This window comes from Sus scrofa, chromosome X, assembly GCF_000003025.6.
Source record: "Sus scrofa isolate TJ Tabasco breed Duroc chromosome X, Sscrofa11.1, whole genome shotgun sequence".
Taxonomy (NCBI): Eukaryota; Metazoa; Chordata; class Mammalia; order Artiodactyla; family Suidae; genus Sus; species Sus scrofa.
In genome coordinates this window covers 46,193,271-46,221,041 of record NC_010461.5, presented here as the reverse complement: position 1 = coordinate 46,221,041, position 27,771 = coordinate 46,193,271, and the positions used below count along the sequence as shown (strand labels likewise).

Here is a 27,771-nt window from a genome sequence, read left to right as displayed (position 1 = left end):
GGGGCGAGGATGAGGGTGGGAACCTGGCCTGGGCCTGGCCCTTTCGACCAGGAACGCTAGTCGCTGGCAAACGCCTGAAGTCCCGCGCAAGGACCACCCGCCTCGCTGGCCCCGCCCCGCCCCGCCGCTCTGTTTCGGCCAATCAGCGAGCGCCTGGCAGTCCTGCCTGTGGAGAGGCAAGATGGCTGCTGCGTGTCGCAGCGTGAAGGTAACTGGGTTTTCTCCCCTGCTGCTTGCCCCGCTGCCCCGGCTGGGATGGCGCGGCCGTAGAACTAAGAGGAAGAGATCGGTACTGGGAGAAAAGGTCAGGCTTATCTAGGCCTTCTGTCGCTGCGGTTGGGCTCGGGAGGTGAAGGTCAACTCTCCAGGGCACGTGCAAGTGGGGGTGACTGGGTGGGTTGTCTGGGGATGAGACCCCAGAGGTCCCATCGGTAAGGTGAGGAGGACACCTGGGTCACACCGCAGGGGTGACCGGGAACCTCCCTCCAAGAAGCCTGAAGAATGGGCAGATGCAAGGGAGGGGGTGGTCTGTACAGTGTAGCTCTTGACGGTGCCCCCTTTAACAGGGTCTGGTGGCTATAATAACCGGTGGAGCCTCGGGCCTAGGCCTCGCCACGGCGGAGCGACTGGTGGGGCAGGGGGCTTCTGCTGTACTTCTGGACCTGCCCCACTCAGATGGGGAGGCCCAGGCGAAGAAGTTAGGGAAGAGCTGCGCCTTTGCCCCAGCCGACGTAAGTGGGGTTACCTCACCTCTCCCATGGGCTCTCTTTTCATAAGGGTCCTGTCTATGTGGGCAGTGGGCCCATCTACTTCTTCCTTTTGGCCTGAGCCATCCACAAACACCTGTGATAAAGGGATTTCTGAAGCTGGGATTCATAACGAGGGGTTGAGGATTAGACATATCAGAATCTGCTTCAGGAGGTATGTATAGTTTGAAAATGCATATTGTTTCCTGTAATTTTATAAAGTCGAAGATGAGCTTTTCATGAGAGAAAGAAGTAAAGCTGCATGAAATCATCTTAGCAGGGGTGCAAAAAAGCTAGTTTATCTTCATATCAGTAATTCTCAAAACTTCTCTGATCCACAGCAGCTGAGAATCTCCAGGGGCATGTGAATTTATCAAAAAAGGGCATAGATTTCAAAGATGTTTTGAAACACTGCTCTACAGTGCCTAGCATTTTCACTTTTGTCCCATTCTCAAGCTTTATTTCTTTTGGCTTCTGCCTTGCTTATACATTTCTGTTGTCACTTAAAGCCTGGACCTTCCCCCCCGCCCCGCCCCCCAAGGTTTAGTGGTGTGTGTTGTGTGTGGTGGGAGATGAACATCTTCTCCACTTCTCCCTTTGAAGGTGACCTCAGAGAAGGACGTGCAAGCAGCCCTGACTCTAGCAAAAGAAAAGTTTGGCCGCGTGGATGTGGCAGTCAACTGTGCAGGCATTGGAGTGGCCAGCAAGACATACAACTTAAAGAAGAGCCAGGCCCATACCTTGGAGGACTTTCAGCGAGTTCTCAATGTAAGGCCTTAGAGGTTCTCCAGGGGTATTAGTAAGAAGTATCTGGCTGTGGGTGTCCCCACAGCTTTTAGGGGACAAAGGGCTGCCTCTGCCCCAGGTCCTACACCTTGTCTCTACTGGTCCTCCAGGTGAATCTCACAGGCACCTTCAATGTGATCCGCCTAGTGGCTGGCGAGATGGGCCAGAATGAACCAGACCAGGGAGGCCAACGTGGGGTCATCATCAACACTGCCAGCATAGCTGCCTTTGAGGGCCAGGTGTGTGAGCAGGGGCAAGGCTTGTGCCTCGGTGACTTGTTGGGGCCCTGCCCCCTATGACCTCCGCTCCTTCTCCAGGTTGGACAAGCTGCATACTCTGCCTCCAAGGGGGGCATAGTGAGCATGACACTGCCCATTGCTCGGGATCTGGCCCCCATGGGCATCCGGGTGATGACCATTGCTCCAGGTAGACATATCCCCTCCCTGCCACACTTGGGATTGGGTGGGATCCCTGGGCAATGAGAGGGGAAGTTATCTACCACCTAAACAGCAGTAGCCTTCCCTTCCATCTCTGGGCATAGGGAAGCACCACAAGTAGGGTTAAAGTAAGGAGGGACCAGGTAAATATGAAGGGTGGTCTCTGACTCCGGCTGTCTTGTCTAGGCCTATTTGGCACCCCGCTGTTGAACACCCTCCCAGATAAAGTGCGCAACTTCCTGGCCAACCAGGTGCCCTTCCCCAGCCGACTGGGAGACCCTGCTGAGTATGCTCATCTGGCGCAGGTCATCATCGAGAACCCATTCCTCAATGGAGAGGTCATCCGGCTGGATGGGGCCATCCGGATGCAGCCTTGAAGGGGGAGGGCAGGGCAGAGAAAACACATGCTCTTCTGTCCCTCCTCCTCCTGGAGTACTGTACTCCAGCGTGGGAGGGAGGAAGTCCAATAGCCATTTTGTAACCTCTGCCCACGTCACCCTCTGTGCCTAATAAAGTCTCTTTCTCGCAGGGGAGTGAGCAGCACTGTGTGCTGGGAGAGCTGGCGTGGGAAGGAAAGGTGAATGGATGAAAACTCTGGCAGGCTTGGATGCTCAAAGCCCAGAGGTGGGGTGGGAAAGTCAGCACCTCACTCTTTTTGTGTTCTGTTTATAACACGTGGCCTTGATTTTCGTGACTAACTTTAATATGTAGGGTCAAACTGGCTCAGCTCTCTCCCACCACTAATGGATCGGCCAAGGGGATCTGCAGCATTTCACTCTCTGACTCTTAGCCTCTGCGAGCTTGATGGGGGAGGAGGGAGAGATGACCATCCTGAGCTCAGCGGCTGCTGGTGTTGAATTGCAGGTGATATTGGGCTGTAGGTTGATTGGTGTAGATTATTGAATTCAGGTAATTATGCCTATGAAAGAAATTCAGAGGTCTCAGCTGATGGGCTTTCCCTCTCTCCCTGGCCCTGGCCATCCGTCCCCACCCTCCCTTGGCATTCATCCCTGCTGCCACCCCCTAGAACTCACTGGGCTTTTTGCTCCTTAGCCAGCTGCTGGTTGAAGGAGCCAAGCCCCCTCCGAAATTCGGCACACAGCTCCCTCTCCTGCTCTTCTAGCTCCTGTGCTGCCCTGGCCAGGCGCTCGGCCTGGCTTTCCCATTCGGAATCCATTGCTTGTTCAGCCTGGCGCTGTGCCTCCTTTTCATGGCGTTGCGCCTCCTGTACTTTCCTGATGGCGGCTCGCTGCTCTGGAGTCATGCCCTTCCAGCAATAGGGCAGGACCCTGTGGGGAGCCACAGGATTTTGGGCGACCTGGGGGTTCTCAGTCAGTAAGTCACTCGTGATCTGGTTTTGGATCTCCGTGAGGTTTGCCTCCTGTTGGCACTGATGTTCACGGCGCTGCCGCTCGGCCACCTCAGCTACCTGGTGGGGCCCCCAAATGTGAGTATTTGGATGCCCAGCCTCAGGAAACTCTCCGTCACAGGGGATGGGGAGACATGGTCCTCCATCTTAGGGCGAGAAGGAACAGATACTGCGTGGCTTTAGAGTGACTTAAGGTGGGAGAGTTCGAATGGGCAGGGATGTCCCTGCCACCTGGAAGCCCTTAGACCGAGAGGCTGGGGAAGGGAGGGCAGTGTTCTGTTCGCAGGTCATCCTGAGTCTGGAGGTGGGCAAGGGTCAAGTCCTCAGGTAGATGAGAGGACTGGTGTTGATTTGAGAAAGGTTGTAAGGGGAAAGATGTGGTTAAGATTTCCCCAGGACTTTGTTCAGGGGACTGGGGAGAGCCCGGTACCCTGGATGCCTCAGGCCGTACGTACCTGGAATTTGTTGGCATTGGCCATGGCAGACATCATGGCCATGCGGCAGGATTCCTCTAGCTTGGCCATTTGGGCGGCCCGCATGTCCATGGCTAGGCGCAGCTGGTTATTGAGCATATCTACACAGAGAAATATGGCCAGGGCATTGTACTGGCTTGCTTCATTCCTGGTTCATTCATTCAACTATTTGTTCAGCAAAACTTTGTGGATGTGTGCGTATGTATGTTTGGTTGGGGCAGGGGGCGGGGTGGGTAACGTCCTCATTGCAGGGACGTAGAAGGAGCTATTCTTTGGGGCTAGGGATAACCAAAGTGCGGCAACAAGAATTTCTCAGGTGCCTCACTGAAAGATGCCTCTAGTGGACCTGGGTCTCAGTGCCAGCTCCGCTGCTACTGAGCTCTGTAACCTTGGAGAAATATTTCATATCTGAGCCTCAGTCTAAGGGCCAGGTGTTCAATAAATTAGATCCTGTCCTTAGAGAGTTCCCTGTCCAGTGGAGGAGATGGATCAAATATAGATCATCATACCACAGTGTGGTAAGGGCAGTGTCAGAGCTGTGTACAGGGTATTAAGAGCTTTTGGTGAGAGGAAGGCCTCCAGGAGAAGGTGCTCCTTGAAATATGTGTTGCATATGGTCAGAAAGAGCAAAGGGCTTTTCAGGTTTCAGGCACAAAGGTATTGACACTTTACTTCAATCTAGCCATACTGGGAGTTCCCTTCGTGGCTCAGTGGTTAACGAACCCAACTAGGATCCATGAGGCTGCAGGTTCGACTCCTGACCTCGCTCAGTGGGTTAAGGATCAGGCATTGCTGTGAGCTGTGGTGTAGGCCAAAAACTCGGCTTGGATCCGGTGTGGCTGTGGCTGTGGCTGTGCCATAGGCCAGCAGCTGTCGCTTTGATTCGACCTCTAGCCTGGAAACTTCCATGCACCGCGGGTGCGGCCCTAAAAAAGCAAAACAAAAAAACCTAGCCATACCGGTCTCCTTGCTTTTTCTACACATGCCACAAATTCTTGCCTCAGGGATTTGAAGTAAATGTTACTCTTGGCTCTGGCTCTCTGGCTTCCCTCAGGTCTTTGCTCAAATGTTAACCGCCTCAGTGAGGCACCCCCTGTCTTTCCTACCTAAAATTGCAACCTGTCTGCCCCCAACATTTATCCTCCTTCCCTGATTTATTTTTCCCCCTAGCATTTGTCACCAACCAATATACCCTACATTTTACTTATTTGGTCTATTGCTTGTCTCCCTCCTCACTAGATGGTAACCTTTGAGAAGGCAGGGATTTTTGTCTGTTTTATTCACTCCCAGGCTCCAGCACCTATATCAGAGCTTGGCACGTAGTGGGTGCTCAATAAATATTTATCAAATGAATGAAGGAAGTCAAGAAATAGTATGATCTGTATGGTTTTTTTTTTTGTTTTTGTTTTTGTCTTTTGTCTTTTTGTTGTTGTTGTTGCTATTTCTTGGGCCGCTCCTGCGGCATATGGAGGTTCCCAGGCTAGGGGTCTAATCGGAGCTGTAGCCACCGGCCTACGCCAGAGCCACAGCAACTCGGGATCCGAGCCGCGTCTGCAACCTACACCACAGCTCACGGCAACGCCGGATCGTTAACCCACTGAGCAAGGGCAGGGACCGAACCCACAACCTCATGGTTCCTAGTCGGATTCGTTAACCACTGCGCCATGACGGGAACTCCTGATCTGTATGTTAAATTACAAATAGTCTGCTCTTGCTGGAGCATAAAATGCAAGTGACTAGGGAGCTCCACAGGGGCCCAACTAAGGGTTAGAAACTTGACCCTGAAGGTAGGGAACATGGAAGGGTTTTAATCAAGGGGGTGACACGGTTAGATCTGCATTGTAGAATGCTCTTTCAAGTGGCCAATATAGAGGACAGTCAGGCTGGTGGGAGACAGTGGATGTAGGGAAGCCGTCTTGGAGGCTATCGCAGTTGGCCAGTTGGGAGGGCTCAAACCAGGCCAGTGATAGAAAGGATGGAGGGGAAATATGTGGAAGTTATGTCAGCAGTACTTGATGGACTGGATAAGGAAGTAAGGGAGAGGAAAGACTCAGGGATGTTTCCCAGGGCCCTGGCTTAGATGACTATGTGCATGGTGTGGTCACCACTGGAACTAGGGAATACAGAATGCAGAGCAGGTTAGGAAACACTGATGAATTCTGTTTAGGAAGCTGAGTTGGAGGTGGTCAGCAGGCACCTGGATATCTGATTGTGCAGATAGAGAGTCCTCAGCACAGAGGTGGTGACATGTTAACTGAAACCGGAATGAGGGCCAAAGGTGCCTTACGTAAGTATGCAGGATGAGGAGAGCAGTGTGCCAGGGACAAAGTTTCAAGAAGGGAGGAGCAGAAGGAAGAGGAGCCCACAAAGGGCAGACAGAGGAGGAATGATTGGGGAGCTACAAGCAGAATGTTCTGTCACAGAAGCCAAGCCCAAAGAGAGAAGTTCAAGAAGATGTGTTGAGAGTCAAGTGTAGCAAGAAAGGCCCGGTCAAGGAGAAAAGACTGGGAGTTCCTGTCGTGGCTTAGTGGTTAACGAATCCGACTAGGAACCATGAGGTTGGGGGTTCCATCCCTGGCCTTGCTCAGTGGGTTAAGGATCTGGCGTTGCTGTGAGCTGTGGTGCAGGTTGCAGACGTGGCTCGGATCCTGTGTTGCTGTGGCTCTGGCGTAGGCCGGCGGCTACAGCTCCAATTCGACCCCTAGCCTGGGAACCTCCATATGCCGAGGGAGTGGCCCAAGAAATGGCAAAAAGACACACATTAAAAAAAAAAGGAGAAAAGACTGAACAGAGTCTCTTGTACCTGATAACACAAAGGCATTGGTGATTTTAGTAAAATGTAGTGTCAGGGAAGTTGTGTGGCGAGATACGTGATCTCAGCAGTTGAAGTATGACTGGAAAGTAAGGAAGGTAAGCCAGCAAGTTGAAGCAGATTTTTTCAAAAAGTATGGCTGTTAAGGAAAACAGCTCACTTACAGCATCTAGAAGAATCACTGAGTTAGGGGAGGCATTTTTTTTTTTTTAAGATGGGTTAGCTGTAAGTATGCTTATAGCCCGCATAGAAGGGGGTCACTGGAAGGGAGGGTGTTGAGAACCTAGGGGAGTTGGTATCTGAGAGAGCACAGCCTGGGTAGGAAGCAGGGAGAATGGGTTCCAGAGCATAGGCTGAAGGTTTGGCTCTGGGGAGGCACAAGAACAGACTTCAGAGATTGGAGGGCAGAAGAAGAGAGGATAGGGGTGCTTTGTTTCATTTCACTCTTTTTTTTTTTTTTTTGGTCTTTTTAGGGCTGCACCCATGACATATGAAGTTCCCAGGCTAGGGTCAAATCAGAGCTGCAGCTGCCGGCCCATGCCACAGCCACAGCAACACTGGATCCGAACCGTGTTTGCTGTCTACACTACAGCTAATGGCAACGCCAGATCCTTAACCCACTGAGCAAGGCCAGGGATCAAACCTGCATCCTCATGGATTTCTAGACAGGTTCATTTCTGCTGAGCCACAATGGGAACTCCTTGTTTCACTCTTCACAGCAACTCAAAGAGGAAAGGTCAGCCCCATTTTTTAGATGGGGACACGGAGGTCTAGAGGTGAAGTAAAGTACCCAAGGTTACACAGCCAGCAAGTAATAGGTTGGGTTGGGAATCCAGGTCTGTTGAAGAATCAGGCCACACTCCTTCCACAACACTACTCATTCTACCTTATCATACACCTGCCTGCTGCCATTGGGCAGCAGGCCCCCCTGTGTTGCAATGACTGCTGACAAAATTCACCAAATACTCCTAATTTCCAAATCCAATTGACAGGTTTCTGTTCCTGTCTGAACTTCTCTTCAGTTGACATTATTGATGACTCCCTCTCTGGAACTTCCTTCCCCCTCGGCCTCTGAATCCCCACTTTCTCATGGTGACTGAGGGCAAGTATTGTGTAGCAGACGAGTGTGGGCTCTGGGGCGTTTCCATTGTGGCGCAGCGGAAACAAATCCAGCTAGTATCCATGAGGATGTGGGTTTGATCCCTGGCCTCACTCAGTGGGTTGGGGATCCGGCGTTGCTGTGAGCTGTGGTGTAGGCCGGCAGCTGCAGCTCCAATTAGACCCCTAGTCTGGGAACTTCCATATGCCATGGGTATCGCCCTAAAAAAACCAAACAAAAAAAAAAGAGTGTGGGCTCTGGAGCCAGCCTGGCTGAGTTCGCTTCTGGCCTCCATCACCCACTTTGGGCAGGTTATTTAACATCTCTGTTCTTCAGTTTCTTCTGCTGAAAATGGGGATAATACCAGTACATGACTCATAGCGTTGGTGAAAGGATGAAATGAGTTAATACATGGTAGAAAGCTTGGCACAGTGTCTGGTATGCAGTAAGTGCTCAATGAAAGTTAGCTCTTCTTCATGCTACCTGCTCTGCTTTTTCTCATTTCCACTCTCCGCCCTGCCAAAATTGTACCCAGCTTTCGAAATTGGTTTCTGACAGCTGGCCTGTGCCAACCCCCTACCCTGCCCTCCCTTCCCTTGTGAAAATTGACCATTCCTACACTGATGGTACAGGACCTGTCATGGTACTTAACATAGTTTTAAAGCATATGTGCTGATGAGTGACTTGTGTGTATATCTTTTCCTCTTTTTTTTTTTTTTTTTTAATTCGTCTTTTTAGGGCCGCACTCATGGCATATGGAGGTTCCCAGGCTAGGGGTCGAATTGGAGCTGTAGCCGCCTGCCTATGCCACAGCCACAGCAATGCCAGATCCGAGCCATGTCTGTAACCTACACCACAGCTCATGGCAATGCAGATCCCCAACTCACTGAGCAAGGCCAGGGATCGAACCCACGTCCTCATGGTTACTAGTCCGGCTCATTACCACTGAGCCACAATGGGAACTCCCTCTTTTTCTCTTACTATGGATTGATTTTCTGGAAGGCCTGGTTCTGTGGGTTCCCGATGGGTAGGGTGCCTGTATGTTTAGTCTTCAGTTGTTCATTCAACATTGATTTATTGAGCTCCTGACACTGGTAGAAACTACTAGGCAATTGGGATAGAGGGATGGAAACGAGAGATGTGGTTCATCTTCAGTGAGCTGACATTTTCAGAAGACAGACATTCCACAAATATTTTCAGAATTAGTTACCTCTATGATAAGTGATAGAACAGGCTGCTATTAACAGGTGGTTTGAAAGGTGAGCAATGTGAGTAGATAAGAGAGAGTCCTTGCCTTTGAAGGGCTTACTCTAATGGAAGAGGACATGGCCACAGATGTCATATTAATAGTAGTTACTGGTTATTGAGCACTGATGCTTGTGCTTTACATATAGTATCTCATTTCATTCTTTTTTTTTTTTTTTTTGCTTTTTAGGGCCACTCTTGCCGCATATGGAGGTTCCCAGGCTAGGGGTCTAATCGGAGCTACAGCTGCTGGCCTACGCCACAGCCACAGCAACGTGGGATCCGCGCCGCATCTGCGACTTATACCACAGTTCATGGCCATGCCAGATCCTTAACCCACTGAGCGAAGTCAGGGATTGAACCCGAAACTTCATGGTTCCTATTCGGATTCATTTCCGCTGCACCATGCTTTTTTTTTTTTTTTTTTTTTTTTTTGTCTTTTTAGGGCCACACCCGCAGCACCTGGAGGTTCCCAGGCTAGAGGTCTAATCGGAGCTGCAGCTGCCAGCCTATGCCAGAGCCATAGCAATGCCAGATCTGAGCTGTATCTGTGACTTACACCACAGCTCATGGCAACGCTAGATCCTTAACCCACTGAGCAAGGCCAGGGATCGAACCCGCAATCTCATGGTTCCTAGTCGGATTCGGTAACCACTGAGCCACAACGGGAACTCCTCATTTCATTCTTTTTTTTTTTTTGCCATTTCTTGGGCCGCTCCCGCGGCATATGGAGTTTCCCAGGCTAGGGTCTAATTGGAGCTGTAGCTGCCAGCCTACACCAGAGCCACAGCAACGCAGGATCTGAGCCGCATCTGCGACCTACACCACAGCTCACGGCAACGCCAGATCGTTAACCCACTGAGCAAGGCCAGGGATGGAACCCGCAACCTCATGGTTCCTAGTCGGATTCGTTAACCACTGAGCCACGACGGGAACTTCCATTTCATTCTTACATAAGCTCTGTGTGGTATAGGAACTGAAGCACAGAGGGGAAAATTTATTTGCCCAGACCAGCGAAAGTTGCAGAACCATTAGGCCTGTGGTCTCTCTGCTGCCTCCAGGTAATGGAGTGCCAGGCTGATTGGGGCTCAATGGCTATACTGTCAATTGATGAAGGAAGTCAGGGTGGTTGGGACCTGCTCACTTTACCCTTTCAGCATCAGCCCTATGGGTAACTGGACCTCCCAACACAATACTGGTTTTCTGGGTGCTATACCCAGCTCAGGACAGCTCCTTGCTAGGCCTTAGGTCGTAACCTGGATGGCCCTGCAGCTTACCTGCACAGTTATAGTCAATTCTGGCTTGCTGTTGTTCTTGAAGCTGCCTCTCCAGGCTATATCTGAACTGCTCTTGCTGCATTCTCAGGTGTGTGGATCTATTCAGGTCCTCCCCGGAGAAGTACTGCAGGCTGGCTGGGCCACAGTATGGATCATTGTTACTGAGATGAGGTGGAAACTCCTTCCAGAGTCGGTGTGGATCCCAAAGGTCAAGCTCACTCCTGTTCTTGAGCTGCTGCTTCTGCTCCCGAAATTCTTGGACTTTCTTGGCCAGCCGACGTGTCCGTTCTGCCTGTTCTTTCTCTAGCATCTGAGCCACCACATCATACTGCACCTGGTTAGTACCTGGGTGGTGGGCAAGGACATGGAGAAGGCCCCATGGGAGGGACAGAGCCCACTCAGCATAGCCACTGCTCCCAAAGGCCCATCTGGTTTGTCCCAAGACACCTCAGGCCTCAGGCCCCACTCTGAGGCAGAACTGCCCTCCTTTAACCCACTCAGGCCCTTGTTTTCCCCCTTGGTTGGCCTCTGCCCTTGGGCTTTTACCATAAGCTGCTTTCTTGCTCTGCTCTGTTGCCTCCTGAAGCTTTCGCTCTTCCACCTGGCTGTTCAGGGCTTCAACGTCCACCTGATCCCAAAGAAATGAACTAAATCAGGGTAAGGGCCCAGCAGCGGGCCTTGCATGCTCTAACACAAACTGCTCAGAATTTACCTGCTGCAGAATCCTCCTGTAGGATAACCAACACCTACTGGATGATGTTCACCATCACAGCATGGTTTGTAAGTCCCTCAATGGTCTAGCCTCTGCTTCTGTCTCCACCTTGTCCTGGTTCCCTTTTCCCCTGTCCCACCTTCAGGAGCTCTGCATCCAGTTCCCTGCACATCTTAGGCTATTTTGAACCAATAGCCTTTGCTCCAGCTGCTGCTTGCATTTAGAATACTCTTTCCTCTCCTCTTTACCCATGAAGGGTACCCCTGAACTCCTATTCATCCCTCAAGACCAGCTCTGGCTTCACTGTCCTGACCCCTCCAGCAGGTGCTACTCCCATAGAATCAAGGACCCACTGTCCACATTATATTGAAGTTTCCCTACACCAGAAGTTATCTCCTACACCAGACCGTGTGCCTGCTAAAGTCAGAGAATGGGCCTTAGTCACCTGTGTATCCCTACTGCCCAACCCAGTGTTTGGCACAGAGTAGGCTCTGAGGAAACACTTGCCAACTTCTCTCAGTCACACCACTCACCTACCTACCCAGCACTCTTGTTTTTTCTTAAACTATCAATAGTTTCTCAGAGTTCCCATTGTGGCTCAGTGGAAACAAACCTAACTAGTATCCATGAGGATTCAGGTTCAATCCCTGGCCTTGCTTAGTGGGTTAAGGATCCCGTGTTGCCATGAACTGTGGTGTAGGTCACAGATGTAGCTCAGATCTGGTGTTGCAGTGGCTGTGGCATAGGCCGCCAGCTGCAGGTCTGATTGGACCCCTAGCCTGGTAAATTCCATATCCCGCAGGTGTGGCCCTAAAAAACCAAAAACCAAAAACACTATTTTGATTAGAATTCATTTAAAATGTTTCAAAGTAGTGCAAAAGGGAATACGTTTAGTGATGAGCAAGTGCCCCTCCCATCTCTGTCCTCAGGCCAGTTAACAGTTTCTTATACAGCCTTCCAGAGTTTAGGCAAATGCAACACAAACAGTCCTTAGATTTCTTTTGGCTCCATTTGTCTGTCTTTCAGGAACGAGGCCACTTGGCCCGGAGCTAACTGGAGGAGAGTCCACTGACACTGGCTCCTGTTCTCCCAGTTTCTTCCCCTGCACCCCTAGGCCCTTCCCACTCTGGGTGTGGGTGCGTTTTCCCCCTCTTCCTTCCTTTCCAGCCTTAGGGTCTGCTTGAATCAGGGAGGGGCTGTGATGGGCTGTGACAGGCTGTGACGGGCACTGCTATGTTCTTCTCCAGGTGTAAGAGTGAGCAGGACCCTGCTCCAGAGAAAGTTCCCACTACCCACTCACCCCCATGACTCTGGTCCGCACATTGAGGAATCGGCTCTGTCGCTCCTTTTCTCGATTTCTTCTAGCCTCTATGGCTGCTGCCTCCTTGGGATCTGGTGGCAGGTCTGTCTTAAACATCTGGAGCAAGGGTAAGGTGAATGGCCAATCAGTGCTATCCATCATCCTTAACTACACCCCACCTTTCTCCCCACAGTATCTCACCAGTTACTGATTCCCACTGATTTTATTTCCTGATATATTTCATATCTGGGCCTTTGTACACTGCCTTCCTTTGTTTGGAATGCCATTCCTCAGCTTCTTCTATAGCTAGTTCCAGTCTCTCTCTTTTTCTTAACCATTTTGTAACTAAAATAGTTGATACATACAGAAGACTATATATAAGCCATATGCAAATTAGGAAGTATGATAAAAGAGCATGAACCAACTCCTCAATTTAAGAATTAGAACATGGGAGTTCCCGTCGTGGCTCAGTGGTTAACGAATCCGACTAGGAACCATGAAGTTTCGGGTTCAATCCCTGGCCTCGCTCAGTGGGTTAAGGATCCGGCGTAGCCATGAGCTGTGGTATAGGTCACAGACGCAGCTCGGACCCCACGTTGCTGTGGCTGTGGTGCAGGCCGGCAGCTACAGCTCCGATTGGACCCCTAGCCTGGGATCCTCCATATGCCGCTGGTACGGCCCTAAAAAGACAAAAAAAAAAAAAAAAAAAAAAAGGGAAAGAAAACACACAAAAAAGAAATAGAACATGGGAATTCCCATCGTGGCTCAGTGGTTAGTGAATCCAACTAGGAACTATGAAGTTTCGGGTTCGATCCCTGGCCTTGCTCAGTGAGTTAAGGATCTGGTGTTGCTGTGAGCTGTGGTGTAGGTCGCAGATGTGGCTCAGATCCCGAGTTGCTATGGCTGTGGTGTAGGCTGGCGGCTACAGCTCTGATTGGACCCCTAGCCTGGGAACCTCCATATGCCGTGGGAGCAGCCCTAAAAAAGGCAAAAAGCAAAAAAGAAATCTGAGTCCTTGTGAGAATTACTTTCTAGTGAGGACGGACAGACTCTAGAGAGTACATTAGTTTGTAAGAAAGTAAGTGTTTTGGGAAAAAATACAGAGCAGGATAAGGGGAACTGGAAAGTGCCAAGGAAATTGGTGGAGTGTTGCAATTTTAAATATGGAAGTCAGGGAAGGCATAACTGAGAAGGCAGTTTGTGAGCAAATACTTGAAGAAGGTGAGGGAGTCTCCTATGCAGATATCTAAGAGGAGAGCACTCCAGGCAGAGGGAACAAGTGCAAAGGCCATAAGGTGGATATGAGAGAAACACATTCAAGGGGATAGCAGGGAGGCAAGTATGTGAGTGAATTATGTAGGACATGACGTTAGAGAGATGGAGGGGGGGCGGTGCAGAGCATGTAGAACTTTGTAGACCATTGTAAAGGTTGCGGCTTCTATTCTGGAATAGAAGCCGTGGCAATATGATTTTTCTGGCTGTGCCTAAAACTTGTGGAAGTTCCCAGTCCAGGGGTCAAACCCATGCCACAGCAGCGTCCTGAGCCACTGCAGTGACAATGGGTCCTTAACCCACTGTGCCACACCCTTGTGTGTCTTTGAGTTTTAGAGGATCACTCTGGCTCCTGTATTAATAGACTGGAGGGGGAGTTCCCGTCATGGCTCAGTGGTTAACAAACCTGACTAGTATCCATGAGGTTGCAGGTTCGCTCAGTGGGTTAAGGATCCAGTGTTGCCGTGAGCTGTGGTGTAGGTCACAGATGCAGCTTGGATCTCACATTGCTGTGGCTGTGGCATAGGTCGGCAGCTGTAGCTTCGATTAGACCCCTAGCCTGGGAACCTCCATATGCTGTGGGTGCGGCCCTAAAAAAAGCCAAAAAAAAGAAAGAAAGAAAATAGACCGGAGGGGAGGGGAGGCAAGGCTAGAGGCAGGGAGACCAGATAGGAGGCTATTGCAGTCATCTAGGCTGCATCACCCGCAGCATATGGCGGTTCCCAGGCTAGGGGTCTAATCAGAGCTACAGCTGCTGACCTATGCCACAGCCATAGCAACACAGGATCAGAGCTGTGCCTGTGAACTACACCACAGCTCATGGCAACACCAGATCCTTAACTCACTGAGCGAGGCCAGGGATTGAACCTGTGTCCTCATAGATGCTAGTCAGATTCGTTAACCACTGAGCCACGACGGGATCTCCTGGATATATTTTGCTTTTTTTTTAAATTTTCTTATTAGGGCCACACCCACGGCATATGGAGGTTCCCAGGCCGGGGGTCAAATCGGAGCTACAACTGCCAGCCTATGCCACAGCCACAGCAGCACCAGATCTGAGCCACGTCTGCAACCTACACCACAGCTTACCACAATGCCAGACCCTTAACCCATTGAGGTAGGCCAGGGATCAAACCCTCAACCTCATGGTCCCTAGTCGGATCCGTTTCCACTATGCCATGATGAGAACTCGGACTCCTGGATATATTTTGAAGGCAGAGCTTACAGGACTTTCTGATGGGTTGGATGTGCTCTGTGAGAGCAGTACTAAGAATGACTTCAAGGATGGGGCAGTCAGAGGAGTTACTACCAACTGAATAGTCTGTGTGGGGAGAACAGTGTAGGCTGGGGGGAGGATCCAGAGATCAATTTTATGTGTTGAATTTGAGAGGTCTGTTAGATATCCATTGATAGCATACAGATGGTATGGTAAATTTTATTATTGTTGAAAAAGATTTGCTGTTCCTTAAAAGATGATTATGTGTCCTTAATTTATCACCCTTAAGGTTAGCCACATGATCTGCTTTGTCCTCTGCAATGTGAAAATTGACCTGTGCCATTCCCAAGCAGAACTAAGAGCTATTATGTAAAAACCACTTTTTCTCTCCACTCTGCTGTGAGGCTGGCAATGTCCTAGGTGAGGGCTGCCCCTTTAGTCTCAGTCTTGGAATGATGACAGAGCAGAGATGGAGCCAACCCACAATGGACAAGAAGCAGGAGTGAGAAATCTTTATAAGCTGCTGGATTTTTTTTTTAATTTTTAATAAGAGTTTATTTGAGGAGTTCCCATCGTGGCTCAGTGGTTAATGAATCCAACTAGGAACCATGAGGTTGCAGGTTCGATCCCTGGCCTTGTTCAGTGGGTTAAAGGATCCGGTGTTGCTATGAGCTGTGGTGTAGTTTGCAGACGCATCTCTGATCCCGCATTGCTGTGGCTGTGGTGTAGGCTGGTGGCTACAGCTCCAATTAGACCCTTAGCCTGGGAACCTCCATATGGCACGGGTGTGGCACTAGAAAAGGCAAAAAGACAAAAAAAAAAGTTTATTTGAGCTAAAAACAAATCATACACTGCCAAACCAGGCATGGTTAAGTGCTCAGTGAAACATGTTTAAAGAGAAGTGGTGGAAGGCAAGGAAATTATTTAATTGGCTATAGTGGAAGTGGATACTTTTTTTGAGAAAGTCTAGTTGGCTCTTTGGATTGGTTGACTATTTAGATTGGTTGTACTTAGTTTATTTTTTTAAATTTTTTTATACACTTTTTCTTTGGTGGGGTGCAGTGCCCATGGCATGCAGAAGTTCCCAGACCAGGGACTGAACCCATGCCACAGCAGTGACAATGCCGGATCCTTAACCACTAGGCCACCATGGAACTTCTTTATGCATTTTTTTCCCTTTTAGGGTCACACCCATGGCGTATGGAAGTTCCCAGGCTAGGGGTCAAATTGGAGCTGCAGCTGCCAGCCTATGCCGCAGCCACAGCAATGCAGGATCTGAGCCACTTCTTTGACCTATGCCACAGCTTGTGGCAACGCTGGATCCTTAACTCACTGAGTGAGGCCAGGGATCAAACCTGCATCCTCATGGATACTAGTTGGGTTCACTATCACTGAGCAACAACGGGAACTCTCCCTATGCAGTTTTTAAAGGTAAATTTCCATTTACAGTTATTATAAAATATTAGCTATATATTCCCCCTGTTGTACAATACATCCTTGAGCCTATCTTACACCCAATAGTTTGCCCTTCTCCCCACCTCACTGGTAATCACTGGTTTGTTCTATATATCTGTCTGCTTCTTTTGTGTTATATTCAGTAGTTTATTGAATTTATTAGATTCCACATATAGCTGATGAGATTCTGAGGCTGTTTGTAACCTCAGCATAATTTAGTCCATCCTGATTGATACAAGGAATTTAAAGCTATGAGGCTGTTAGAGATCTCTAAGGGTATGAGTGTAAATGGATAAGAATGCCTCAGGGGACACAGGGAGAGGAGGAGCCAGCACTGGGAGGCTAAGGAGTGGCCAGTGAGGTGGGAGAAAAAAACCTGGAGTGTGGTGTCTCAGAAGCCAAGTGAAGAAAGTGCTTTTGGGAGGAGAGAGTGAGTAACTGATGATGGTTAAGTAAGGTGTAAGGACTGAGAACTTACTGATTTGAAGGGGAAGGTTGCTGATGACCTTGATAGCAACATTTTTGGTGAAGCCTGACTGAAGTGGGTTTGAGAGAGACTAGAACTCTTCAGCACAAACAACCCAGTTTATGTTTTAATTGCAAGGGGAGGGACTTGTAGATTAAAAGAGACATATATATATATATATATATATAGGTGGAAATGCTTCTCTAGCATATACCTATAAGCGGAAGTGCTGTATCATAGGGAATAAGCCTATTTAAACTTTACAAGTGGGAGTTCCAGTTGTGGCTCAGCAGGTTAAGAGCCTGACATAGTGTTCATGAGGATGCAGGTTCAATCCCTGGCCTCACTCAGTGGGTTAAGGATCCGGCATTGCCACGAAGGAATCCTCTGAGGTCATAAAGATATTATCTTATATAGTCTTCTAAAATTTCTAAAGTTCGTTTTTCTCATTTAAGTTTTTAATCTATTTGGAATTGCATTTTGTATATGGTATGAGAGGTGGGGATCCAATTTGATTTTTCTCCAAGCTCCAGTTCATCTTAAATGGAATTGACAGGAAGTGATATGAGATTGCTGTCCTTTGGTCATTTTATCCCTTCAGCCTAATCATGATTTTCTCCCATCAACCAAGCTTTCTCACTCAACCAAGATTTCTCACTTTCCTGGACTTGTCCTTAAGACTTTGACTCTTCTCAGCCTTCAGGCATTATTTTATTTTATTTTATTTTATTCTATTTTTGGTCTTTTGTCTTTTCAGGGTCGCACCTGCGGCATATGGAGGATCATGGGCTAGGGGTCTAATCAGAGCTACAGCTGCAGACCTACACCACAGCCACAGCAACCCCAGATCTGAGCCGTGTCTGTGATCTACACCACAGCTCATGGCAACGCCAGATCCTCAACCCACTGAGCGAGGCCAGGGATCAAACCTGCAACCTCATGGTTCCTAGTTGGATTCATTTCTGCTGCCCCACACGGGGGCTGCCCCACATGGGGACTCCCCCCAGGCATCATTTAAAAAATAGTTACAGGAATGGCTATGGCAGCCACCAGACCCTTTCCATGTCTAAGTCTAAGCACCAACCCCAGCCTACTCATCTGTTACCACGATATAAGGTCACACTGAAGGGGAAGATCCCACAGACAGCTTCTTGGACTCATAAAGCCATGGCTTAGTTATTAGCAGGTATAAGGTGATGGGGGGGGGTGAGGGATGGAGAAGAGGGGTAGAAAAGATGGGAAACATAAAGGGGAAGAGGACAGAGGGGGAAAAGAAGAAGGGCAACAGGCAGTTGATGGGGTGGAGGTGGAGAACAGAAGAGGAAGGGAGGGAGCAAGGGATGGGGCAGAGAGGGATAGAGGGGAGGAGATGGGATGGGGGTGAGGCATGGAGAGAGAGAGAGGTGAAGTGGAGAGAAGGGAAGAAGGATAGAGGTGTAGAGCACTGGCTTAGGGACCCTGACTCCCAGGGGTTCACACAAAATACCTTTCTCAGCTAGGAGTCCCAATTTTGAAGCTCTCAGTTTGGGGCTAGGCTCAAGCAGTCAGCAAGTGACTCGGGTCCAAGACTATTCTTGGGCTACAGCGGCAGTCGCTGAACCCTGCTTGGGGAAACGGGAGGGAAGCAGGGGACGGAGCAGTACCTCTGGCCATTTATAGTTTTCCCCAGCCCATAACCCAGTCGCTCCAGAGTACCCTCATATCCATACATTCACCCTCCATCCCCCTTCACACTCTATCCCACCCCACTCCACTTCCAACTCTACTTCATTCTCAGCAAGATCTGAGCTCCTCTAACCCTCTGGCCTCTCCTTCCCCACGTACAGCCCTCCGTTCTCTGGGGCCCTTCCAAATTCCCGACTGGGTTCTTGTCTAAGCCTTCGCGCCTGCCAGACAAAAGCCACAGCCCAGCTCCCACCTTCTTGCCCTGGAGGGCATAACCCTGCTGTGATTTCTGACTCGTCTCTGCTAGCGCTGGCTCCGTTTGCCAGCTTCTCGGGATCCCAAAAGCTGCAGACTCCTCCCAGACACCTCCTCTGCAACTGTGTAGGCAGCGGCGGCGGTTTCTGTTGCCACGTAACAAGAAAGGGGGGGTGGGGCCCAGACGCCTGTCATAATCTCGCGCCCTGGCAAAGGATCAACGAAACCTCTACGTCAGCTTGATGGCCCCGCCCCTGTTTCCCGCCCGCGCCGGAAGCCGAAAATCCTGTTAGGCCTGGCTTTATTCTCGCGAGGTTTGCCCTCCGCCCGGCCTGCACTGCGGTGTTTCCCGCGCGGGCTATCCCAGTTCGCGGGCGTACGGCGCGGCCTTTCCTACCGCTGCCGGCGCCGCCACGGTCATGGGTTTCCTGAAGCTGATTGAGATCGAGAACTTTAAGTCGTACAAGGGTCGACAGATTATCGGACCATTTCAGAGGTTCACCGCCATCATTGGACCCAATGGCTCTGGTGAGATAAGCCCGGCTGCGGCCCTGCGCACGTCCCAGCCTGGACCCCCTATCCGGCAGCAGAGTAGTACAACCCAGCCTGTGCAACCAGAAGTGTTGCGAACCCTAACGGGTTCCTTGCCCTCCTGAGGGGTTTCGACCCGGACCCGCTTTCCCTCCTTGGGTGCTCTGACTCGAACCTCACCCCCAGGTGTCAGTTGCCCGCTCTTTGCGCGGCCCCCGCCCGGGCCGGAGTGGTACGGGCCGAACTCAACGTTACCCCGCCCACTGCCCCCTCCCGCCAAAAGTGGCGCGTCCCGAGCCGGCTGCCAGTCGCTGGCCACGCAGTTCCTCGCCCGACCTGCTGCATCCGGCCTCAGCGTATTGTTTGAACCCTCCGGAAGATTGGGACTGTGGTAGCCCTCCCGTGGCCTCCGGCCCAAACGGTATACTTCTGCTTCAGCCCAGCGCCCCCTCCCGCCTCTCATTGGTACACTTCAATCCCCCCCCCTTTTTAATAATAATAAAAAAACCCTCCTCCAGAGGCGGCACTTTTGAATTTCGGACTCAGCGCTCGCGTCTACGGAGTGCTTTGGGGTCTCTAGCCCCCACCCTCATCTGAGAGGTGGGGATGTCTCGAATTCACCCCTTTCCTACCCCTGAAACCGTCAAAAGTCAGAACTCAATTGCTCGTCAAATTTAGTCAATGCTTATTACTGTTTTATAAAGAGTTATTCTATCAACGTTCTGTGGAAACAGTGGAGACTAGAATAAACCATGCTCTCAGGGAACTTACATTTCAGAGAGGACAGATGATAATAAAGGAGAAAATAAGTTATTTTTCAGCTGTGATAAGTGCTATCCAGGAAATTAGATTGATGTAATTCAGTGACAATATGATAGAATCAGTTGGATAGCTCTTTAGAAAAAGTGGTCATTAATTAACAATGCTGTATTGCATATTTAAGAGTTGCTAAGAGAGATCTTTTTTTTAAAAAAATCACATGAAAAAATTAACTGAGGTTGAGTTCCCGGTATGGCTCAGTGGTTAACGAATCCGACTAGGAGCCATGAGGTTGCCGGTTCGATCCCTGGCCTTACTCAGTGGGTTAAGGATCCGGCGTTGCCGTGAGCTGTGATGTAGGTCGCAGACTCGGCTAGGATCCCGCGTTGTTGTGGTTCTGGCGTAGGCCGATGGCTACGGCTCAGATTAGACCCCTAGCCTGGGAACCTCCATATGCCGCGGGAGCGGCTCAAGAAAAGGCAAAAAAAAAAGACCAAAAAAAAAATTAACTGCAGTAATCGATGTTAATTAAATTTATTGTGGCAACCATTTTGTAATATATACAAATACAGAATCATGTTGTACACCTGAAACTAATACAATGTTGCATGTTAGTTATATCAAATTAAAACTGGGTGGAAAAGTAAAAAAGAAAAGAGAAGGGAAGGAAAGCCAAAAGGAGGGGTAGCCAGATAAGGCCTCTATTTCATATCTAAATTCTCCATCTCTAAATGATACACCATGGATTCCTCCCATCTACTCCCCAGTAGGCTGTCTGTTTGAAGTTCTGCTGTGTTTCTCCACCCTGGAGGTGTTCTAGCTAAATCACTTCCTAGCCCGAGGGGCTTCCCTAACTGCAGTAGCTCTAACTGATGACCTTCCTGGAGTCTGACCTGGATTTAGCCGTTGAACAGGGTTTCTCAACAGTGGCACTATTGACATTTCCAGCAAGATACTTCTTTGCTGTGGGGTCTGTCCTGTATATTGTAGGATGTTTAGTGGCATCCTTGTCTTCTATTCATTAGATGATAGTAGCACACCCCCCAGCCCCTACTCCCAGGTGTTACAATGAAAATGTCTCCAGACTTTGTCATGTCCCCTGGAGGCAGGGGCAAAATCTCTCCCCCTACCCTACCTCATTTGCGAACTACTGGCCTAGATGACTAATGCTTGGGGTTCCACTGCAGTTTCTTAGGAGTTTGGTGTGGTGGCCCCTGTGGAAAGAGCAGGGATGCATCTCTTGGCATCTAGTCCCCTCAGCATGGAAAAATTTGTATACCCAGCTATTCTGAAAAGGCCCTGGTCTGACTGCAGCGGGTGGGAGTGGGTCACTTCTGCCCCATTCTTCAATACGGGACTCCACAAGGCATTGGTTGATTCCCCTTAGTGAATTCCTCTCTGGCACACAGTAGACATTTGGTACATGTTAACATTTATTTTCTTCTATCTTTTATTCATGGTATATGTTTTTTATCTTCAGTCACTGGTCTATGGAGAAGACATTTAATAAGACATTCCTTAAAACATAGTGTCATTGTTCTAGTCATAATGCATGTTTACAGTATTGCATGATTGGGAGTGGGGGGCTTTGGTTGTGAGATGTTCTTGCCATCCTTGGATAGCATGGGAGAAACCCAAAGGGGAGTTCCCGTCGTGGCGCAGTGGTTAACGAATCCAACTAGGAACCATGAGGTTGCGGGTTCGGTCCCTGCCCTTGCTCAGTGGGTTAACGATCTGGCGTTGCCGTGAGCTGTGGTGTAGGTTGCAGACGTGGCTCGGATCCCGCGTTGCTGTGGCTCTGGCGTAGGCCGGTGGCTACAGCTCCGATTAGACCCCTAGCCTGGGAACCTCCATATGCCGCAGGAGCGGCCCAAGAAATAGCAACAACAACAACAACAACAACAAAAGACAAAAGACAAAAAAAAAAAAAGAAGAAACCCAAAGGTTGGAAATGGGTGCCTGGTCTGCATGATGTGCTAATCCTGCTGTGATAAGGGAGACTTTGCTAGAGTCCAGACCTGGTTAGAAGAGGATTGCCATTTATTGAGCACCCACTGTGTGTCAGTACTTTATTTATTGAGACATTTTACATTTAAATTCTCACAATGACCCTAGGAGGGAGATGCCATTATTTTCATTTTATAGATGAGAAGACTGAGACGTAGTTGTGTGCTTCCACATTAATTGATTCTTAGAGTTAGGATCAGAATCTGTGCCTGTGATACTTCAAAGCCTGTGCTCCTGCCACCCACTCCCACAGAGAACTATGTGTCAGGCATTGTTTTAGATGTATTACCCATGAGTCATGATTTTTCAGATTTTTCCAAGTGAGGGACAGGAAGTTCAGCTAAGAAGTAGTGAAACTAAGATCTGAACTTGATCCGTTTGACTAGAACCCAAGCTCTTAATCACTGTCTGCTACGGCCGCTGAGAAAGGACTTTGGGCTGGCATTTTTATAGTTGAGTAGAAAGGTTTTGAAAGTCAGGTCCTCAGTTCAAAGTAAGATAACTTTTGTGGGGGGAATCTTGAGATAGAATTTATAGAGATTAAACTGTTCCCTTCCCAGTCTAAATTTTTTTTTAAAAATGGGTTTTTTTTTTTTGAATCTGAGATGGAAAAGTAGAAGTTCCCTTGTGGTGCAGCAGGTTAAGGATCTGGCCTTGGAGTGGCTTGGGTCTGATCCCTGGCCCAGGAATTTCCACATGCGTGGCCAAAAGCGCGCGGCAGGTGCGGGGGGGGTAGTGGCTCAGTGGAAATGAATCTGACTAGTAACCACGAGGTTGTGGGTGCAATCCCCGGCCTCGCTCAGTGGGTTAGGGGTCCAGCATTGCCGTGAGCTGTTGTGTAGGTCACAGACATGGCTCAGATCCTGCATTGCAGTGGATGTGGTTTACGCCTGCAACAATAGCTCTGATGATTAAACCCCTAGCCTGGGAACTTCCATATGCCTCAGCTGTGGCCCTAAAAAAAAAAGGAGAGGGAGTTCCCGTCGTGGCGCAGTGGTTAAGAATCCGACTAGGAACCAAGAGGTTGCGGGTTCGGTCCCTGCCCTTGCTCAGTGGGTTAAAGGATCCAGCGTTGCCGTGAGCTGTGGTGTAGGTTGCAGACGCGGCTCGGATCCCGTGTTGCTGTGGCTCTGGCGTAGGCCAGCGGCTACAGCTCCGATTGGACCCCTAGCCTGGGAACCTCCATATGCTGTGGAAGCGGCCCAAAGAAATAGCAAAAAGACAAAAAAAAAAAAAAAAGGAGAAAGCAAAAACTCTGACTCCAACTGCTGAAAAGATAACCACTCTTTTTTTTTTTTTTTTTTTTTTTTTTTTTTGCTTTTTTAGGGCCTCACCTGCAGCATATGAAGGTTCCCAGGCTAGGGGTCCAATCAAAGCTGCAACTGCTGGCCTACACCACAGCCACAGCAACGCAGGATCCGAGCTCCATCTGTGACAACCACAGTTCACAACAACGCCAGATCCTTAACCCACTGAGCAAGGCCAGGGATCAAACCTGCAACCTCATGGTTCCTAGTTGGATTCATTTCTGCTGCGCCACAACCGGAACTCCAAGATAACCACTCTTAATGTTAAAAATCTTGTTTATTTATATGACTAGCAAATATATGCACATTATACAAAATTTTTAAAATCTCAAAGGCTATGTAGTAAAAAGATGATTCTCCCTTCCCTGCTTTGGTACCTATTTTCTTCCCGGAAATGACCACTATTATACTGTTTGTATTTTGTGTATTTTCTTCTTCTTTCCCTCTCCTCAGGTTTTTATTATGAAACTTTTCAAATCTACATCTGTGTTTTACTTAATTATTTGAAAGTAAATTGCAGACGTAATGATATTTCACCCCTAAAGGATTTAGCATTATTCTCCTAAGATCACCATTCTTCTGTATTACCAGTATACCATTAGCACACCTAAGAAAATTAATTTCTTCATGTCATCAGTTTTCCAGTTTAGATTTAAGCTTCCCAAATTGCTCCCCAAAATGTCTTTTTGGGTTTTTTTTTTTTTTTTTTTTTTTTTTTGTGAACCAGAACTATTCAAAAAAATAAAAAATTTCATGCTGTCTTTGCTTTTGTCTCTGTAATCTATTGTATTCTGGAATGGCTCTCTGAAAAGACATGGGCTTTTTGAAAAGACCAGACCAGTTGTCTTGTAGAACATCCCACCGTCTGTGTTTGTTTTAAGATTTCTTCATGGTGTCATTTACCATGTTCCTCTGATTTCTTATAAACTGGAAGGTAGGTCTAAAGGTTCGTTTAGAGTCAGGTTAAATATTTTTGGCAAGGTACTTCGTAGGTAATGCTGCGTGCTTCATGTTGTATCACAAATAGGAATATTATGGTAAAATACATGAAAACAAAGTTTACCATCTTAACTGTTTTTAAGTTTATAGTTCAGTTGTATCAAATGTATTCGTTTTGTGTAACTGATCTTCTGAACTTCTTCATCTTGCAAAACTGAGAGTCCATACTCATCAAACAAAAACTCATTTTCCCCCTTCCCTCAGCCCTTGTGTTTTATTTTTTTAAAACTTGGTTGAGCTCAAACTGTATTGAGTTTTGTATCTAGCTTTTTTTTTCCCCGCTGTGGACATTTCCCCATGTCATCAAAGGTTGTAGAATGATCTGTTCTGTGAATATACCATTTCCTTAAATGTGGTTCTAGCTTTTGGCTGCTGTAAGTGGTAACTGCAAAGGAGCTGTTTTTCTAAGCTTTTGACCCAGGGCTTTGGTGGGGCTCAATCTTTATGGGGACAGAGCAGTATTTTTTCTTCCTGTTAGTCTGAGAACTGATTAGGGAACATTTCTGTTCTTCTCAATGTCTCTTTTATTCCTTTTCCACTCACTTTCTTCCTGACTTACCCTCCTCTGCTTTGTCCCCTCCTCCCTTAGGTAAGTCAAATCTCATGGATGCCATCAGCTTCGTGTTGGGTGAGAAAACCAGCAACCTACGGGTAAAGACCCTGAGAGACCTGATCCATGGAGCTCCTGTGGGCAAGCCAGCTGCCAACCGGGCCTTTGTCAGCATGGTCTACTCTGAGGAGGGTGCTGAGGACCGCACCTTTGCCCGAGTCATTGTTGGTGGGTGAAGCTGGCCAGAAGGTTCTCCTTGGGTTTGGGGTGTGGTGGGGGTGTTTGTGGCTAGATTAGGTTTTGGGATAGGAGGGAGGCCTGACCCTTGCCTGACTCATGCATTGTCTTGTAGGGGGTTCCTCTGAGTACAAGATCAACAACAAAGTGGTCCAGCTACATGAGTACAGTGAAGAATTAGAGAAGTTGGGCATTCTTATCAAAGCTCGTAACTTCCTCGTCTTCCAGGTGGGTTTTTTGTTTTGTTTTTTGTCTTTTTAGGGCTGCACCTGAGGCACATGGAAGTTCCCTGGCCAGGAATCGAATCGGAGCTGTAGCTGCTGGCCTATACCACAGCCACAGCAACGCCATATCTGAGCTGCATCTGCGACCTACACCACAGCTCACGGCAACGCCGGATCCTTAACCCACTGTTTGAGGCCAGGGATCGAAAGTGCATCCTCACGGATGCTAGTCAGATTCATTACTGCTGAGCCACAGCGGGAACTCCAGGTGGGCATTTTTAACAGTTATTGGCTATCTGCTTTCTGTCCTAGCCCCACTGGGCCTGCATCATGGTCCCTCCTCTGAACTAATGTTAACAGCTTCTTCACTGGGCTTCCCGACTCCACCTGCCCCCTTCTGGTTTGTTTTATGAGGGCAAAAATATGTTTCTTTCGCTCCTCTCTTTAAAACATTTCAGTGATTTCTCATTGCCTTTTGATGGCACTTCTCAAATTCAAGTCTCCACATCAGCATCAACTGGGGACATATTAGAAATCCACATTCTCACGTTAGAAATCCCTGTTCTCGGGCATCTACCAGAATAGGTAGGTGCCTGAGAATAGATCGGATTAGGGTAGGTAGGAACTCAGAAGAGGGAGAGCTTAAAAGAAGTGGTGGCTTTGCCAAGCAAGAGGAAGTGATGGGAAGCCACTCCTGACCTATAGGAGCAGAGACTATGGAGTGGGGCCCAGCAATTTGTGTTTTCCCAAGCCCTCCAGGTTATTAAGATGCACAGTAAAGTTTGAGAACCATTGCTATAGCATGAGATCCAACCCCTGTCATTCATGAAATACCACTCTTTGGTTCTTGCTCATCTCATTAACCTCATCTGCCAGTACTCTTCCCCTCTAGCCCTGCACTCCAGCCTGATTAAACCCTTTGTAGTTCCCCAAACTTGCTTTCTTTGGCTGTAGGCCTTTGCAATATTAATTTTCCTCTATTTTAAATAACCTCATTTCTCTTATTTTCTTGGTTAATGTCTTCCCCATCTTCCAAACTCAGCCTAGATGTCACCTTTGGGAAGCCTTCCCGTGGAGACATAGAGATACCCCTACCAGTCTCTTATCCTCAAGCTTCATTTAGCCCTTTTTCTGTGCTACTGCTGTTATTGCACATAACACACGGAGTTGTCTCTGCTTCTGGCTCTTCTGTACCCTGTCTGCCTCAAAAGGCAGGGAGTGTGTCCTCAAAGTTCAGTGGTGAAATGTGGCACCTAATGTGGGAAGTGATCAGTGAACTTTTTCTGAATGATTGAATGGGAGTGGGTAGGGGGAACTGGACTGGCTGGAGTCTAAATGGGGAGAGTGTTTTGACCTTTACTAGGGTGCTGTGGAATCTATTGCCATGAAGAACCCCAAAGAGAGGACAGCTCTTTTCGAAGAGATCAGTCGCTCTGGGGAGCTGGCCCAGGAATATGACAAGCGAAAGAAGGAGATGGTAAAAGCTGAAGAGGACACGCAGTTTAACTACCATCGAAAAAAAAATATTGCAGCTGAACGCAAGGAGGCTAAACAGGAAAAAGAAGAGGTAGGTGGCCAGGCTGCCTATGGGCTCTGAGAGGCCAGAGTGAAGCCGGTGCCTTACTGATGCACCCCTGCCTCCATGCCTCTATTTGCACAGGCTGACCGCTACCAGCGCCTGAAGGATGAGGTGGTACGAGCTCAGGTACAGTTGCAACTTTTCAAACTTTATCATAATGAAGTGGAAATCGAGAAGCTCAACAAGGAACTGGCCTCTAAGAACAAGGAGATTGAGAAGGATAAGAAGCGGATGGACAAGGTAGAAGATGAGCTGAAGGAGAAGAAGAAGGAGCTGGGCAAAATGATGCGGGAGCAGCAGCAGATTGAGAAGGAGATCAAGTAAGTGGCAGGCCTTGGCCTGTAACTTGTGTGAAGCCAAGAGGCTCTGCTGTTTCCTAGGGCTTCTGTGAACCCAGAGCCCAGTGCCTCTACTCGTTTCTCTATCTTCCCCTTGACTTGCTTTGCCAGAATCAAGCACATTTTTTGACTTGCAGACAGAGTATTTAAATACTCAGACTCCTGACTGGCAGTCCCTTCCTAGAAGAGGGAAACCGAAACTTGAAGTTTAAAGGACAGGAATTTCAAAATGTTAGATCAGGAGTTCCCACTGTAGTACAGTGGGTTACTAGTCCAACTGCAGTGGCTTGGGTTGCTGTGGAGGCATGGGTTTGATCCCTGGCCCGGCACAATGGGTTAAAGGATCCGGCATTGCTGCAGCTGTGATGTAGATTTCAGCTGCGTCTCAGATTCAGTCCCTGGCCCAGGAACTTCCATATGCTATGGGTTTGGCCAAAAACAAAAAAGAAAAGCTTAGATCAGATGGAAGACAATGAGGTGAACACAGGGTGTTCTTGGGAGTTGTTACCAAGGGGCCTGGCCTGGCTAGGGTTGAGGCAGGGGGGTAGCTTTGCCTTTTAAATGGCTAGAATCCCAGGCTAACACCATCAGTTCCAGGGAATAGCCCTTTCTTTGAGGATCTGTGGGGCATCAGGCCCTTGTTCTTTTGGTAATT

General features: G+C 48.7%; 3 protein-coding genes across 11 annotated transcripts in view; 2 read left to right on the top strand and 1 right to left on the bottom strand.

Annotated features, from left to right (window-relative positions):
* On the top strand, nt 100–2,502 carry HSD17B10 (hydroxysteroid 17-beta dehydrogenase 10). 3 transcript variants are annotated; one of them, XM_003135126.3, is made up of 6 exons: nt 100–208; nt 567–731; nt 1,350–1,514; nt 1,643–1,771; nt 1,850–1,958; nt 2,156–2,502. In XM_003135126.3, exons 1-6 carry the CDS (start codon nt 182–184, stop codon nt 2,344–2,346), a joined length of 786 nt encoding a protein of 261 aa, XP_003135174.1. In that variant the 5' UTR covers nt 100–181; the 3' UTR covers nt 2,347–2,502. The 3 variants fall into 3 exon arrangements, with proteins under 3 accessions (XP_003135174.1, XP_003135175.1, XP_020936270.1); XM_003135127.3 differs by having other exon boundaries at nt 167–304; XM_021080611.1 differs by lacking the exon at nt 567–731 and having other exon boundaries at nt 167–208.
* Nucleotides 2,351–18,829, bottom strand: RIBC1 (RIB43A domain with coiled-coils 1). 5 transcript variants are annotated; one of them, XM_005673647.3, is made up of 8 exons: nt 18,584–18,829; nt 18,152–18,266; nt 12,257–12,373; nt 10,791–10,872; nt 10,245–10,589; nt 3,794–3,912; nt 3,004–3,398; nt 2,351–2,888 (listed from the first exon to the last, which is right to left on the bottom strand). In XM_005673647.3, exons 3-8 carry the CDS (start codon nt 12,371–12,373, stop codon nt 2,807–2,809), a joined length of 1,140 nt encoding a protein of 379 aa, XP_005673704.1. In that variant the 5' UTR covers nt 18,152–18,266; nt 18,584–18,829; the 3' UTR covers nt 2,351–2,806. The 5 variants fall into 5 exon arrangements, with proteins under 5 accessions (XP_005673704.1, XP_020936268.1, XP_003484156.1 ...); XM_021080609.1 differs by having other exon boundaries at nt 18,152–18,829; XM_003484108.4 differs by lacking the exon at nt 18,152–18,266 and having other exon boundaries at nt 18,584–18,826.
* Nucleotides 18,855–27,771, top strand: part of SMC1A (structural maintenance of chromosomes 1A) — a 58,450-nt gene continuing 49,533 nt past the window's right edge. The window contains exons 1-5 of one of the 3 annotated variants that reach the window (XM_003135124.6): nt 18,855–19,113; nt 24,778–24,966; nt 25,091–25,203; nt 26,563–26,766; nt 26,860–27,098. In XM_003135124.6, the coding sequence (XP_003135172.3) occupies nt 19,005–19,113; nt 24,778–24,966; nt 25,091–25,203; nt 26,563–26,766; nt 26,860–27,098 (854 nt within the window). In that variant the 5' untranslated portion in view covers nt 18,855–19,004. The remainder of the gene's footprint in view (nt 19,114–24,777; nt 24,967–25,090; nt 25,204–26,562; nt 26,767–26,859; nt 27,099–27,771) is intronic. The other 2 variants (XM_021080606.1, XM_005673650.3) reach the window with 2 other exon arrangements.